The sequence below is a fragment of the Panthera tigris genome, chromosome E2, assembly GCF_018350195.1.
Source record: "Panthera tigris isolate Pti1 chromosome E2, P.tigris_Pti1_mat1.1, whole genome shotgun sequence".
NCBI lineage: Eukaryota > Metazoa > Chordata > Mammalia > Carnivora > Felidae > Panthera > Panthera tigris.
In genome coordinates this window covers 43,920,574-43,935,286 of record NC_056674.1, presented here as the reverse complement: position 1 = coordinate 43,935,286, position 14,713 = coordinate 43,920,574, and the positions used below count along the sequence as shown (strand labels likewise).

Genomic DNA, 14,713 nt, shown 5'->3' with positions numbered 1-14,713 from the left:
GAGCTTTTGAAATTGCTACAAGTTGCAAGTTGATTTTCAAAGTACACTTGGGGAAAAAAAGACTTGGACACTTCCGTGTGCATTTCATTTACATTCTGACATATGTATTCTACCATTTTATGCTAGCATCTAGCATAACATGGTAGAAAGAGTAGACACTCAAGCATCATCATTAATATTAGTGGGTTTTTTTTTTTCTTAAGTAGGTTCCATGCCCACCATGGAGCCTAACGTGGGGCTCCAACTCACAACCCTGAGCTGAGACCAAGAGTTGGGCACTTAACCAAGTGAGCCACTTAGGTGCCCCAATATTAGTTTGTTATAGAAAAAAAAATGCAAAGGACTATTATCTCAAACCTATAATCATGCTTGGGTGGCAAGACGGTGATTATTTTTTCTTTTTACCCTTAAAAAAATTATGGCTTTAAAAAAAACCCCACATAGCATAAAATTTACCATGTTAACCATTTTAAAGTTCATTTTACATTTTAGGCTCAACAGTATAAGTATATTCACATTGATCTCCAGAACAGTGTCATCTTGCAAGACTGAAACTCTGTAGCCATTAAACAACTCCCTGCTTTCCTTCTCTCCCCAGCCCCCTCCCCGCCCCTTACCACCATTGTACTTTGTTTCTATGAATTTGACCTCTTTCACACCTTAAGTGAAACTATACAGTATTTATCTTTTTGTGACATGGCTTTTACTTAGCACAATGCCCCCAAGATTTATCCATGTTTTAATATTCCATTGTATACATATACCATATTTTATTTATGCATTCATCCATGGATGAATCCTTTTACCTTATGGGAGAGGAAAAAAAACAAAAACAAAAACCCAGAGGGGGGCCATTTAAAATTTTTTCTAATTAGGGGCACCTGGGTGGCTCAGTTGGTTAAGTATCCAACTTTGGCTCAGGTCATGATCTCACAGTTCGTGAGTTCAAGCCCCGCTTTGGGCTCTCTGTTGTCAGTGCAGAGCTCACTTCAGATCCTCTGTCCCCCTCTCTCTGTCCCTCCCCAGCTTGTGCGCTCTCTTGCGCTCTCTCGCGCGCTCTCTCTCTCTCTCTCAAAAATAAATGAACATGGGCTGCCTGGGTGGCTCAGTCAGTTAAGCGTCTGACTCTAGCTTAGGTCATGATCTCTCGGTTTGTGGGTTCCAGCTCCACGTCGGGCTCTGTGCTGACAGCTCAGAGCCTGGAGCCTGCTTCAGGCTGCAAATGGGACCCAGTCAAGGTCTAACTTGCCTTCCTCACTAACTCCCAAATTACAGCTCCAGGGACAGGCTTTAAATTCTAACAGGTTTATCTTTCCCCAGCACATTCACAATGTGATGGAGGCTGCATCATTCAACAGCCATCCGCCCAGCCCCATCATGGCCTTACTCGCTTTGCTGTGTTTTCTAGATTGTCAACTACTTCAGAAAGCTGGTAAGTTAGTGAGGGAAAGAGACTCATTCACAATGTCAGGAAGTGAGTAGGTTCTAACAATAATTCTATTTCTAAATATCTAGCCAGGGGAAATACTTGCACATAGAGGCATGTACAAGGATGTTTACGTATGAAAGTCTTGGAAATAATGACCAAGTAGAAACCATCCCAGTGTTCTTTAATGTGTGAATAATTAAATTAGGCTAGATCCAGGTAACAGTTTATTATTTTTTAATTTTTTTAATTTATTTTTGAGACAGAGAGAGAGAGAGCGAGAGCATGCGTGTACAGGAGAGGGGCAGAGAGAGAGAGAGAGAGAGAGAGAGAGAGAGAGAGAGAGAGAGAGAATCCCAAGCAGGGTCCACATTGTCAGGGCAGAGCTCATTGTGGGGCTCAAACTCACGAACCACGAGATCATGACCTGAGTCGAAATCAAGAGTTGGATGCTTAACATACTGAGCCACCCAGGCAGCCCTAGGTAACATTTCTTTATTACCAAGAGGTAAATCTATAAAGTGCCAAAGTAAATCTGTGTCTTAAAGACATATTGTAAATAATAATAAATTACATATCAAGTAAATGAAAAATTTAATAGAAATCAACATGTATAAAATAATGTTTTTACAATAAAACCAGGCTATAAACTAGATAGTGGCTTTATAATAAACTATAATTCATATGCAGAAAAATGAATTCAAACACACAGAAACAGCCCGGAGGGAGTCACATTTCACTAATAATGATGATGATAAAAATAATGATAGTCCTTATAGAGTAGTACTATGTAGCAGACACTCTTCTAGGCATGTTTACATGAATGAATTCATTAAAAATCTAGATGGGGTATTATCATTTTGTCAGAAAGAGGAACTGAGGGACATAGAAATAAGCTTGTAAGTCCAAAGTCACATAGGTATTATGTCCTAGGCTCTAGACCCAGGCAGTCTGGCTCCTGTGGGGAAGGAGTGGGTTCAGGTATAAAGAGGGAATGGTGAAAAGCACTTCTACTTGACCTGAATTATTTGTACCCTTGAAAATCATACGCTTTTTGTTTAAGGATAAAAGAGGAAGAATGAACTCTTGTCTCTAAAAGAAAGGTGGGGGGCAAAGAAGCAAACGAGCTGGGAGGGTGAGGTGGCCAAGGCCAAACCCTAAGGACATCCTTACCATTGTCGGTGGCGATAATGAGGGCCGTGTACGTGCTGTTCTTCACATGCTCAAAGTCCTCTCTGTCTAATTCAGCCCGAGTGAAAATGGCACCAGTGTCTGGATCAATCCTCAGCCAGTTGGCAGCATCCCTCCAAATCCGATACCTGAAAAGGCACAAGCTCTGGCTTAGAATACAAGAGTGAACGGCACATAGCTAAGAAGGCTAAGGTTCCTCTTTGTTCGTCGTTCACATCTACAGGAAAGTGTGACCATCCATGTCCCCTTCACCTGGATTCACCCATTGTTGAACCATTTGAGAAGAAGTTGAAGCCATCATGTTCTCTTACTCATAAATACTTTGGCGTATTATCCCCTCAGAACAGAGGCATTCTATTATATAATCACAATTGGATTTTTAATTTCAGGAAATGTAACATTTAATATATGGTACATATTTAAATTGTCAATTTCCCCAAAACTGTCCTCCGGAGCATCCCTGCCCTGATTCAGGATCCATCTACGCATGACATTTAGATGTCACGTTTCCTCAATTTGGAAACATTCCTTAGCCTTTCCTTTCTTTCTCAACACTGGTATTTTTGAGACGTGCAGGCCAATTGTTTTGGAGAAAGCTCCTCAATCTGGGCTGGTCTGATTATTCCCTTCTAAGTAAACTCAATTCATGTGAGGGAAAGGGAGGCAAGAGCACTGGATAAGTGATGACTGTCCTTCTCAGGAGGACATTAGGAGGCACATGACATCTGTTCTTTTCTTGGTTAACTTTGATCACTTGGATAAGGGATAGGGCACCTGATTTCTTCCCATTAAAGGTACTTTTTTCCTAAGGGGAAAAAAGACCATTAGTCTATGATCTGAGGGGAGAAAATGTGACAATATCCTGTTCACCAACTAACTTTCACCCAATAGATTTAGTATCTATGGGTAATTTTTGCCTGAAGCAAGGAGTACTATGAACTTTAAGGTTGTTTTTTTTTTAAGTTTATTTATTTATTTTGAGAGGGAGAAGCAGAATGTGCAGGGGAGGAGCAGAGAAAAAGGGAGAGACAGAATCCCAAGCAGGCTCTGGGCTTGATCCCACAAACCGTGACATCGTGACCTGAGCTGAAATCAAGAGTCGGACACAACCAACTGAACCACACAGGTGCCCCTCCTTATGTATTTTTAAAGCAGAGTCTTACAGGCCAGCTCCCCAAAGGGTACAGTACTCAAATGGTGGCAATATGCCACTCAAAACCCCCACCACGAACACTTGGAAACTCGTGTTGACACAGTGACTGGAGGATGCGCTGTAATACTGGCCTTTCATGGCAGGTGCCAGAGAAGCTCAAGTTCCTTCTGGCCTTACAAAGGAAGAGAAAAGTTTTATTCAAAATGCCAGAATGATTCGTTAAGCTATACCTACTTAGGAGTACCAGAAGCAGTCAATCAGAGAAAACAAAGGCATGAAAAAGAGAGATATACTGCCCAGCTATCTGCTAGGGTCATGGCAAGGCTCAGAAAAAGAAGCAAAAAAGCTAAGGATGCAAGAGCCCTGGATACCTCCAGGCATATCCCCACTTCCTTAGGAGTACAAAGCCATGAACTTAGCAAGTGGTCTTTGTTCCAGGAGTAAGGGCCTCTACACACAGACTTGGTCCCCGTACTTGCCCAAAGAGAAGCTTTAAATGACCCTTACGCTACTGCAAGCTAAGGCATCAACTGGCCTGGAAACCATACAGTCCAAGGCTTCATCATTCAACGAAAACCATACAAGAGGTCTTTGGTTTCCCACTATAGTTTTCAACCTTGATTAAAAACACTTCTTACTAGCCCTAAAAGTTTGGACCACCTAGAGGACTCCTTGGATTATGAGCAGTACATTGGATACATGTACAAATTCAACACATTTGAAGTATTTTAAGATTTTAAGTAATCTGTACACTTCACATAGGGCTTGACCTCGTGACCTCCAAGATGAAAAGTCATATGTTCTACTGACTGAGCCAACCAGGTGCCCTGAAATTAAGATTATTTTAAAGCAAATCTCAAATGTCAAAAGATTTTTCCTGTAAATATCTTAGCATATATCTTATATAGATAAGGTTTTAAAATTTTTTTTAATTTAATGTTTATTTTTGAGAGAGAGAGAGAGAGAACCAGTGGGAGAGGGGCAGAAAGGGATGGGGACAGAGGATCCAAAGCAAGTTCTGTACCAAGAGCAGAGAGATCCAATGCAGGAGTCTAACTCATGAACCATGAGATCATGACCTGAACTGAAGTCAGCCACTTACCCAACTGAGCCACCCAGGTGCCCCACATAAATAAGGAAATTAGAAAAAAATAAAACATAATCATAATGCCACCAACACATCTAATAAAAACAGTAATAATTACTTACTGTCATCTAATGCCACGTCCATGCTCAAATTTCTCTGACTGACTCAAAGGTATCTTTTATAGTTGGAGTGTTGAATCTATCTTCAAGTTGTAGTCTACATATTACAATTGGTTCATTTGCCTCTTAATACTCTTTTGATCTACAGCAGTCCTCCCTGCCCTTTTGCCACTTATTCCAGTGTCATTTGTCATATAGTTCCCACATTCTACATTTGGCCAGATTTGTGGCATTTGTTTCTTCATTCTCTGCATTTCTGCAAAATCAGATTCTAACACTTAACTAGGTTCTGCCTCAACTTTAGTTTACTCCAAAAAAAAAAAAAAAAAATTTTCCATAGTGACGTTGTGTGCATGCTACTGAATCATACATATCAAGTGGTACATTATGTTATATTGTCCTTACTTTTCTTTTTCTTTTTTAAGTAAATGTTAAGTACAATCAGAAGATTTGGGTGTTATCAGCCTGGTTCCTTCATTTAAAAATTCCCCATCACCCTTGACCTAATGACTCAGTGCTAGCAGCCTTTAAGATCTCTACCTGCACCTTTTATATAGCTCCTCCTATACAGGGCACATGTGTGGTCCAAAGGTATTCAGGAGCCCTTTCTTTCACTTAGGACAGAATCAGCACTTCCCAAACTAACCACTGAGGCTGAAATCACACTTAAACTCTGTTTGAACTTCAACTTGAACCAGTGAAAAGCACTGATGCTAAAACGCAAACACCCCACCAAACAAGAACACGCTCGATTACTATGCAAGACGCTATTCTGGATTTGTATGTTTTTCTCTAAATAGTTGAGAGCCTGGGGCACCTGGCTGGCTCAATTGAAAGACCATGTGACTCTTGATCTCCGAGTCATGAGTTCAAGATTGAGGGTAGAGATCACTTAAATAAACTTTAAAAGAAGATAGTTCAGGTGTCGTGACAGTTTCCCCTAAAGTACATGTTAACAGGTAGGAACCTCCCTCTCCAAGAAGAGGAAGTGGGCACATTGGCGGAGGCCCATTACTTCTTGGAAATCATGGTATTACTAACAAGACACATGTGTCCTCTTTGGATTTGTATTCTCATAGTTTTTTCCTAGTCACATCCAGCCCTCAAAAAATTAAGAACATTCTTTATCATACATGGTTGTGGGGTGTTGTTGTTGGTTGGCAGGTGTGGTTTCAACATCTGTGGGTGTGATTTAGATTATGGGGTGACTTCAAGTTTAAAAGGAGAAGAAATACTGAGCTACTTCTAACACAACATCATGTATGTAAATTAAAACCACATTCTTAGTACACTGCATGAACTTGCAAACAGGAAGCAAAAGTAAATCGGGAATGGCTGGCTATGGAGGGAACGGAACAAGTGTGGAGAATGAGAGTAAAATGGAATTAGAAAAAAACGGGGGGGGGGGACGACTTGCACAGACCGATGATGGTAAAATGCTATGAACAAAGTATTTTATACACACACATACACTCATACTCAATTGTTGCAAGTCTGTTAAAAAATCCTCACACTTACGTTATCCTCTGTTCCATAAACTGGTCCGGATCCTCAGCAGTGTAGGACGTGATTTCCAGGCCCACACCAAAGTCTTCAGGTATGTGCACTTCCTTTTGGAGAGGCACAAAGATGGGGGCTTCGTTCACATCCTCCACGTCCACGGTGACTGTGGCTGTGGAAGTGGAGAGAATGACCTCAAACGGGGACACATTCTCCACGGCCACATACAGAATGTATTGTCGCTTGGTCTCAAAATCCAAGCCCTAAGGAGCAAAAAAAAAAAAAAAGAAAAGAAAAGAAAAAGAAAAAGAAAAAAAAAAAGAGTTCAAAAATACATTTTATGTTACTTAAAAAAATAAATAAAATTAAGTCCTTAACTATTGCTTTTGGTTAGCAATATCCTAGGGGTTCTCAAATCTAGCTAATCTAGTTAATTAGGAAGAATTAACTTGAGAACTTTTGAAGAAAATGGAGGCCTGCACTCTAACCCAGTAAATAGCAGTCTCTGAGGGTGGGGCCCAGACATGCGTAGTTTTGAAAAGCTCCCAATGACTACCATGCAATCATAATAAAGATGAGAACCCTAGGAGAAGAATAAAAACAAACTACGGGACACGTCAAACAGCAAACCCCAGTGAACAAACACTAGCACATTAAGTCATTGATTATTCAAGGCCAGTAAGAATGTTCACATCCCATGTGACATGCCATCCATGTGACAGCAGATGGACAGAAGACCCTGCTTGTCCACCTCAATGACCTCAATTAAGTTTACTGTCAACATGCAGTTCAGATCAGTCAGCAACAAGGTCAAAGCCCAGCTGGGTCATATCCTAGCTGTGTGGTCCAGGCAACTTAACTTCTGGGTCTGTTTCTACATCTAAATATGTAGGAAAAGGAATACTTCATGGAGTTGCCGTAAGGAAAAAACTGGGAACTTTGATGAAGGACTTTGTGTATGGTGGGGACTCATTTTACTAGCTTCTTTCTTTTGTTGGTAGCATAGACAATGTTGACGTTGGATGGTTAGGGGGAGATAAGATTATGTAGTAAGTAATGCATAAAGTAATAATGCAGAATGGTCTGCTCACTTGCTCAAGAGGAAGTCAAAGCCTTGGGGCTGATTCAGGGATCCATTAACTCTGAGTAATCTCAACAAGTAAATCACCCAACTTCCTAAGTCTTCAGGTTTCCAAAACATTTCTCAAAAAGTCATTTGTCCCACTTCAAAAATAATCCAGCAAAATGGCAGAGACCAGTAAACTATTTTCCCTTTTATTTGCAAAATGGATATGGAGGGGAGGAGTAGATAAATGTTTAAGGGAGCAAGCCTTTTAAAACACACGGTATTTTCTTTCTCTTCAACCTCAAGGAGCTTCCTGAGTCTCACATGTGCTGGAATAGTCACTGCAAATCCCAAATGGTCCAACAAATCCTGGGAAAGCCTCCCAGCCTAACCCCACCAAAGCCATGCTACTTCTACTTCTGAGAAGACACCAGTGGACAGGGGAGTTTCCAAGAGGTCAGTTTCTGCATCTTGCCAGGCACCATACAAACCTTAGCTGTTTTCAAAATGCCATCGTTGGTTACTGGGTCTGTGGTGACAACAAATTGGTCATCCTTATTGTTCAATATGGTGTACACGGCCTGCCACGCTGGGGTATTTGGGACATCGGCGTCAGTCACTTTGAGTAAGGTGATTTCGACATTAGCTTCGTTCTCAGGCACCTGCCCCTGGTACTACAGAGCAAAGGAGAAAATGGACCACTTATGACATCCTGAGACCCAATAGATGCGCCAGGGCCTAGAGGGCTAAAGGAGTCCTTTCTGAGCCCAAGATTCAAGGAGAAGAGTCTTGGAGGAAATGCCCACTCCATCAGTAGAGCCTCTATTTCTTATTGGTGGAGCAGCCAATACTACTCAAGGAACATCATCCTTCATGACTACCTGAAGAAGCTTTTTAAGGACCTGGCTACCTGAGCCCCTCAGAGCACACTCTGACCCAGTTGATGACTATGGTCTTAATCAAATTCAAGACACTGTGGCTTATCCATTACTCTCCTCTCCCTATCATTCCCAGTGGTACCAATAATTTTCTTACAACAAAAGTCTGGTCAGTAGAGTCCTCTGCTTAAAACCTTTGATGACATTCCCTTGCACTCAGGATAAATTCTAACATTCTTACCTCAGTCTACAAGGTCGTGCAGGACCCAACCTCATTTAGTTCACTACACTGACTGGTTTTCAGTTCTTGCTATGCATCAAGTTTTTCAATGACTCAGAGCATGTTGCATATGCTGCTCCCTCTGCCTGGAGCACTCTTCCATTGTCCCCTGTCCCGCGTTGGCCAACCTCCTGTCAAATCTTACTATAAATGTTACTCACAATGCCTAGGTTAGGGTGGCAGACACTGCTAATTGAATACTAATATCCATTCACCCCTTCTTCGCGAAATATATTGTTGGAGGCAGCAAAGTGCCGAGACAATGTATTTTACTTCCAGTCATCCTCGAAGACTGCAGTTGCTAAGAGGTAAATGGAACTTGTATGGGTCTGCACAGAAATAAGAGGACTTCACTTAGCAGCAATGCCTTGTGCTCCCCGTGGCCTTGCTTCCTTCCTGAACGAAGCACAGACATAGCTGGAAGGCTAGCAGCCATTTGGGGCCATAAGGGGACACCGAGGATGGAAGCTATGCACCAAGGATGGTGGCAAAGTAAGGCAAAAGAGGTTTCATTGACAGCACAGATAATCTAGCTCTGGGCTTTCTGTGACACTAGAGAGTTTACCCTATTTATTTAGGACGTAAGAGTCAAGTCTCTGTTATTAACCACTGAGCTGATTTCTAATTAATGTATTAAGATTTAAGGTTCTGGGGTGCCTGGGTGGCTCAGTCAGTTAAGCATCCGACTTGGGCTCAGGTCATGATACTGTGGTTCATGAGTTCAAACCCCATGTCGGGCTTCTGTGCTGACAGCTCAGAGCCTGGAACCTGCTTTGGATTCTGTGTCTCCCTCTCTCTCTGCTCCTCCCCACTCGTACTCTCTCTCTCTCTCTCTCTCAAAAATAAATAAAGATTAAAAAAAGAAAAGAATAGAAAGAAAATATTTGTTCAATGAATAAACAAAACCTGGTAGGACTTGTGACCAAGATACCCAAAATGAAAACATGAATTCAACAGGTGCCCCCCCCCCCTTTTTTCTTTTTTAAAGTAATCTCTATACCCAACATGGGGATCAAACTCACAACACTCAGATCAAGAGTCACATGCTCTGTGGTGCCTGGGTGGCTGAGTCAGTTAAGCTTCCAACTTCGGCTCAGGTCATGATTTCACAGTGAAGTTCAAGCCCCACATGGGGCTCTGTGCTAACAGCTCAGGGCCTGGAGCCTGCTTTGGATTCTTTGTCTTCCTCTCTCTCTGCTCCCCACCAACGCCCCCCCCCCCCCCATGCTCTGTCATATCTCTCTCTCTCAAAAATAAATAAAAGCATCAAAAAAATATTTAAAAAATTATAAAAGAGTCACATTCTCCACTGACTGTGCCAGCCAGGCACCTCAGGTGCCATTTATAATTTCACAAACGTGTGCCAATAGGGCCCAGGCTGATGATGGCAGGGACAACTGCCACCCCAATCTGCTTGCTTTCTGAAGTTCAGTAGTCTAGGGAAAGCTGTCAAAGGCTTCACCCATGAGCACTGTGAAACAACAGAGGACATTTCTTTGAAAACCGAGGGGCTGCAAAATTACCGTGGTTGGTTCAAAGATGGGAGGGTTATCGTTGATGTCAGTGACCGTGATCACGGCTGTTGCGGTTGTACTTAAACCTTCGCCTTGCAGGTCAGCAGCCTGAACCACCAGGGTGTACATGGGGACACTCTGCAGAGATCAAACACATTGGAGTCAGGACCCAGAACCATATCAGGCCCAGCCCAGCCCAGAGCATCAAAACACTTTATCATTTGCTTGAATGCTAGCCTGCCTTCTAGGTATAAAATCTCTAGACAGATGTTTAGATGCAAAGCTCAGACCATAACATGCTACGTGGCAACTGGCCTCTGCCGAGTTTTGCACGGTCCACGTGATCTAGCTGATGTCTATTTGCCCTCAACCCCCTCTATATCCTCTTGACCCCTGACCTCCCGGTCCAGCCCGGTGGTGACCACACTGATGACTCCTGTGTCCCTATTGATGGTGAACATTGTGCTCTGAGGCAGCGGGGGCTCTTGGGAGAGGATGGTGTACGCGATGGCAGCATTGTAGGTATTCTCGTCGTCATCTGCATCTGTGGCCGTGACCTGCATCACAGAAGTTCCTGGAAGTGCCAAAGGAGAGGAAGATTCAGTTAAGCTGCACTTTGGATTTTGGTCAACATTGCTCAGCTCAATTCTGTCCAGAATGTTCCAGGAGGAGCCTAGGGTTGGTACCATGTCATGGCTCTCCATTTTCTAGTTTCCAAAATTCTTACCAGTGGGTGGGGGGGGGGGGGGGGGGGGGAGGTGACAGCATTCCACCAAATGAGCAGTGTTCCAAGGACTCAGCTTTTCCACAAGATACTTTGGATTGGGCTGGAGGGGAGGACTACGGGGAATAAGTAACCTTAAACTGAAACAGTGCCATTCTCTCAAACAGGGTGAATGAGGTAAAAACTAGGAAAAATCCCACAAATTTCCGACGTGGCTTATAAGTCACGGCTTCACCAGAGAGGATGGTCACTTGAGATCACTGCCTTCAAGGTAGAAGAGAATACTTACAGCACCTGTGACTGACAAAGGACTAGTGCTGATCACATCAAAAAAAATTCTTTAGGGATCACTAGGAAAAGGAAAAAAATAGCCCAAGGGGGAAAAAAAAGAGCAAAAGACGAAGAAAGAAGTCATAAGAAACCCAAAGGGCCGGCAAACACAGAAAATGCTTAGCCCATTAATAAAGCAGAGAAATGCAATTTAAAATTGTATGGAGATACCACCACACAGTCAACAGAGCTGAAAAGTCTAAAATTCCAGGATATATATGTTGCTGGTGGGAGTGTAAACTGGTTCAACCCCTTTGGAAAACAGTTTGTCAACAAGTAGTCACACTGAACAGGCACTTACAATACAACTGAGCCATCTACCATTACGGATTTATACCCTAGAGAAAGTCTTGCATGTTTCCATCAGGAGATATATGCAAAGAAATACTACATGACAATGAGAATGAATGGCCTTGGACTGCTATAGGCACCAACACAAAGAACCGTATGTACATAAAGCTAAACGAGAGAAGCATGTCACAGAAATACATGTAGAGTGTGGTTCCCTGTACATAAAGTTTGAAAACATGCAAAACAAACAAGAGCTTATATAGAGATAAATATACACACAGCGAAATAGACAAATGAAAGCAAAGGAATGATTACCACAAAAGTCAGGGCAGCGGTTACCTTTACAGGGGACAGAAAAGAATGTGGTCATGAATGGCATGCATCTGTTTCTTAATCAGGAAAGGTTCTTAAAATGCTCCTATTTTATAATACACATTTCTGTAGGAAGGATGTTTTATACACATGGTGCAAGCTTCTAAAGAAGTTCTATCGCTATGAAGGACCTGACCCCAAACACCAGCCCCAACACTCTTAAGTCCAAAGAATCTAAGTGTCTTTCTGGGAACTATGCGCCTTATGTATTGGCCATACCTGGAAGAGCACTTTCCATGACAGAACCTTCAAAAACCTGCTGGGTGAACTCCGGCTTGTTGTCATTCTGATCTGTCACCGTAATCACAATCTCCATTGGGTCTTCGACTGCATGCCCATTTGAAGACACAGCATGAGAGTACAGCTGAAACAGCCAAGTGAAGGTTACATGGGTCCCAACCAGGGGGAGGAAAGGGAAGGAGTCATGTGACCGGCCTCCATCCCCCTCCCACTCTCCAAGACCCAAGGAAGGACACCCTAGCAGAGAACTTTTCTCGGACATGTGCTGCTGCTTCAGTGGTGTCATGACAATGTTTGAGGTCATGATATGTAAAGATTCATGGGCTGGAGAACACAGCTACCAGGTCAGAGCTCCCATTTCCCATAGGAGGGGCTAGGGAGCCAGGCCTAGGAGAAAACAGTAGAACCCTAAAACACTCTGATTCGTTCCCAGCAGGCTAATGTTTGCTCTGACTGCTCCAGTCTAGTGTCTCCCCAGATTTTTCTACATTTGGCCTCAATGCATTACCCTTCAGCTCTCCAAGCTTACTCTGATACCAAGGTCTAAGAATGGCTTTTGCTCCCCAATGTCATCACTGGCCTCTTCCTCTGGGTCAGGGACTTTTGGCCCCAAGAGTAAGTTGCTACCTTGGGTCTTAACTCATGCATAAGGACTCTCCTCTCTTTATTCCTAACAAAGAAAATATTAATGCTCCCCTCCCCTTCCCCCCCCCCCCAATTTTTCCCCAGCTCTCCTGTCATCTCCCTTTATTAACAGGTACAGAGCTATCAAATTAAGCCTCACATGTCCAGAGCACCTCATCTAGGGATCCAACATGGGTCGACCAAAAAATTTTGGGAGGTTATGACCCCATTGTTAACAGGCTTCTGAGAGATACTCACAATGTACTTGGCAATTTGTTCTCTATCCAGAGGCTCCGTCACTTTCAGCCATCCTGTTTCTCTTTCAATAATAAACACACCAACAGGAGGTGTGTCAGCCCCTTGGCCAGTGATGCTGTAGAAAACCTTGATTTCTTTGTCCCTGTTAGATTTGATCTGAAGACCAAACAGAAAGAAACAGCATTATCCCTTTTTCTTCTTAGTCCTTCTCTGACAAATTGCTCCCAGAGAAGTAAAGAACTTCCTGCTCTCTACCTGAACCAGATTTTTAGGGAATGGGCCTTTCTCATTTTCTGGGCAGCTGATAGGAGGGATAACCCAGTCTCTCTTCTGTCTTCTAAGACCATGCTGGGAGTTGGGAAATGTGAGCACTTCTGTCTGGGTTTCGGAGAGAGTGTCCTAAAAGGAAAGGAGATGAAGAACAAAATCAGGTAATTCGGGAGAAATAATACAGGCCCAACAGTTCCACCTACCCAGCCAGCATCTCCAGCATTCTGAGGGCAGTCGATGATTTTAACTTAATAACAAAACACAACCCAATGAACCTCTCTGCCATATAATAAAGATGGCATTCTCTTTTGATCCTTCTCATGTCCAGAGTTCAAGTAATCAGTATGCATACACAACTATACATTTGAGAGTTTGATATTATTTTGCAAGTTATTTCAAGCCTATATATATTATACCTGTTGTTTTTAAAAGAACATTACACTCTGATGATGTAATATCAGAGCTTATTCAACAACTGGATATTCAAGTGTTTCAATTTTCTTTTATGTTTTTCCTTGGGGTATAGGCCTCCAAATTGGAGTTATCAGCCAAGATGAGGTAAGTTTTAGGAATTGGTGCTAAGAACTACTTTGTGATCAATACAAATTCTTTAACCTCATTGTGTTGTTTTATCTATTGAGTTTCCATTTGTTCTAACTAAAGCTGTTGGGATGGGAACCAAAAACGCCCTTTGAGACGCGTATTGAACAGTTTTCATGTGTGATAAAGATAGCTTTATGCACACACAGGGAAATAAGATAGTTGAAGATGGAAGGAAAGTTTCTTCCAAATTGTTTAAGTGCTTTAAAGTGATTAACCATAATACTGTAAAGGTTCCAGAGGACAATTCCATCTCCCACTCCCCACATACAAATGTGATTTAAGCACTATTTCCTGGCTTTTCAAATTTGTTTCAAAATGCACAAGACAGACATGAGATAAGAAATCCTTCCCAGTACTGCATTCCTGCATATTAGTTACTCACATACCCCATAACACACACACACTCTCTCTCTTTCCCTCCCTCCCTCCTTCTCTGCCCTGCCCCTGCTCACGCTGTCTCTCTCTCAAAGTAAATAAAACTTAAAAAAAAAAATGTTTCCCATTGAGTCTTCTCTTCCCCTCCCAAGACTCTCCCCACTAGAAACACAAAGAGTAAAATAAAATGATCAGAGGATTGATCTCCTGCTCATTCTCCCTCCAAGAAAAAGACAGTTAACAATTACTGAGTACTTACTGTATGTCTAGCACAGTTATATCGTTTCACATGTGTTAATTCAGGCACTCATTATTATCTGCATTTACAGATAAGGAATTTCAAGCACAGAGGGGTTAAGTAACTCTCCCATGTCTATTCAGGCAGTAAGTGGCAGGGCTATGATTCAGTCCC

At 42.4% G+C, this 14,713-nt stretch overlaps 1 protein-coding gene across 2 annotated transcripts in view; it reads right to left on the bottom strand.

Annotated features, from left to right (window-relative positions):
- CDH1 (cadherin 1) overlaps positions 1–14,713 on the bottom strand; it is an 82,084-nt gene that overhangs the window by 9,327 nt on the left and 58,044 nt on the right. For both annotated transcript variants that reach the window (XM_042969443.1, XM_042969444.1), the window contains 8 exons: positions 13,309–13,452; positions 13,054–13,209; positions 12,151–12,295; positions 10,613–10,788; positions 10,224–10,352; positions 8,034–8,216; positions 6,495–6,739; positions 2,600–2,745 (listed from right to left, as the gene is read on the bottom strand). In XM_042969443.1, coding sequence (XP_042825377.1) covers positions 2,600–2,745; positions 6,495–6,739; positions 8,034–8,216; positions 10,224–10,352; positions 10,613–10,788; positions 12,151–12,295; positions 13,054–13,209; positions 13,309–13,452 — 1,324 coding nt within the window. The remainder of the gene's footprint in view (positions 1–2,599; positions 2,746–6,494; positions 6,740–8,033; positions 8,217–10,223; positions 10,353–10,612; positions 10,789–12,150; positions 12,296–13,053; positions 13,210–13,308; positions 13,453–14,713) is intronic.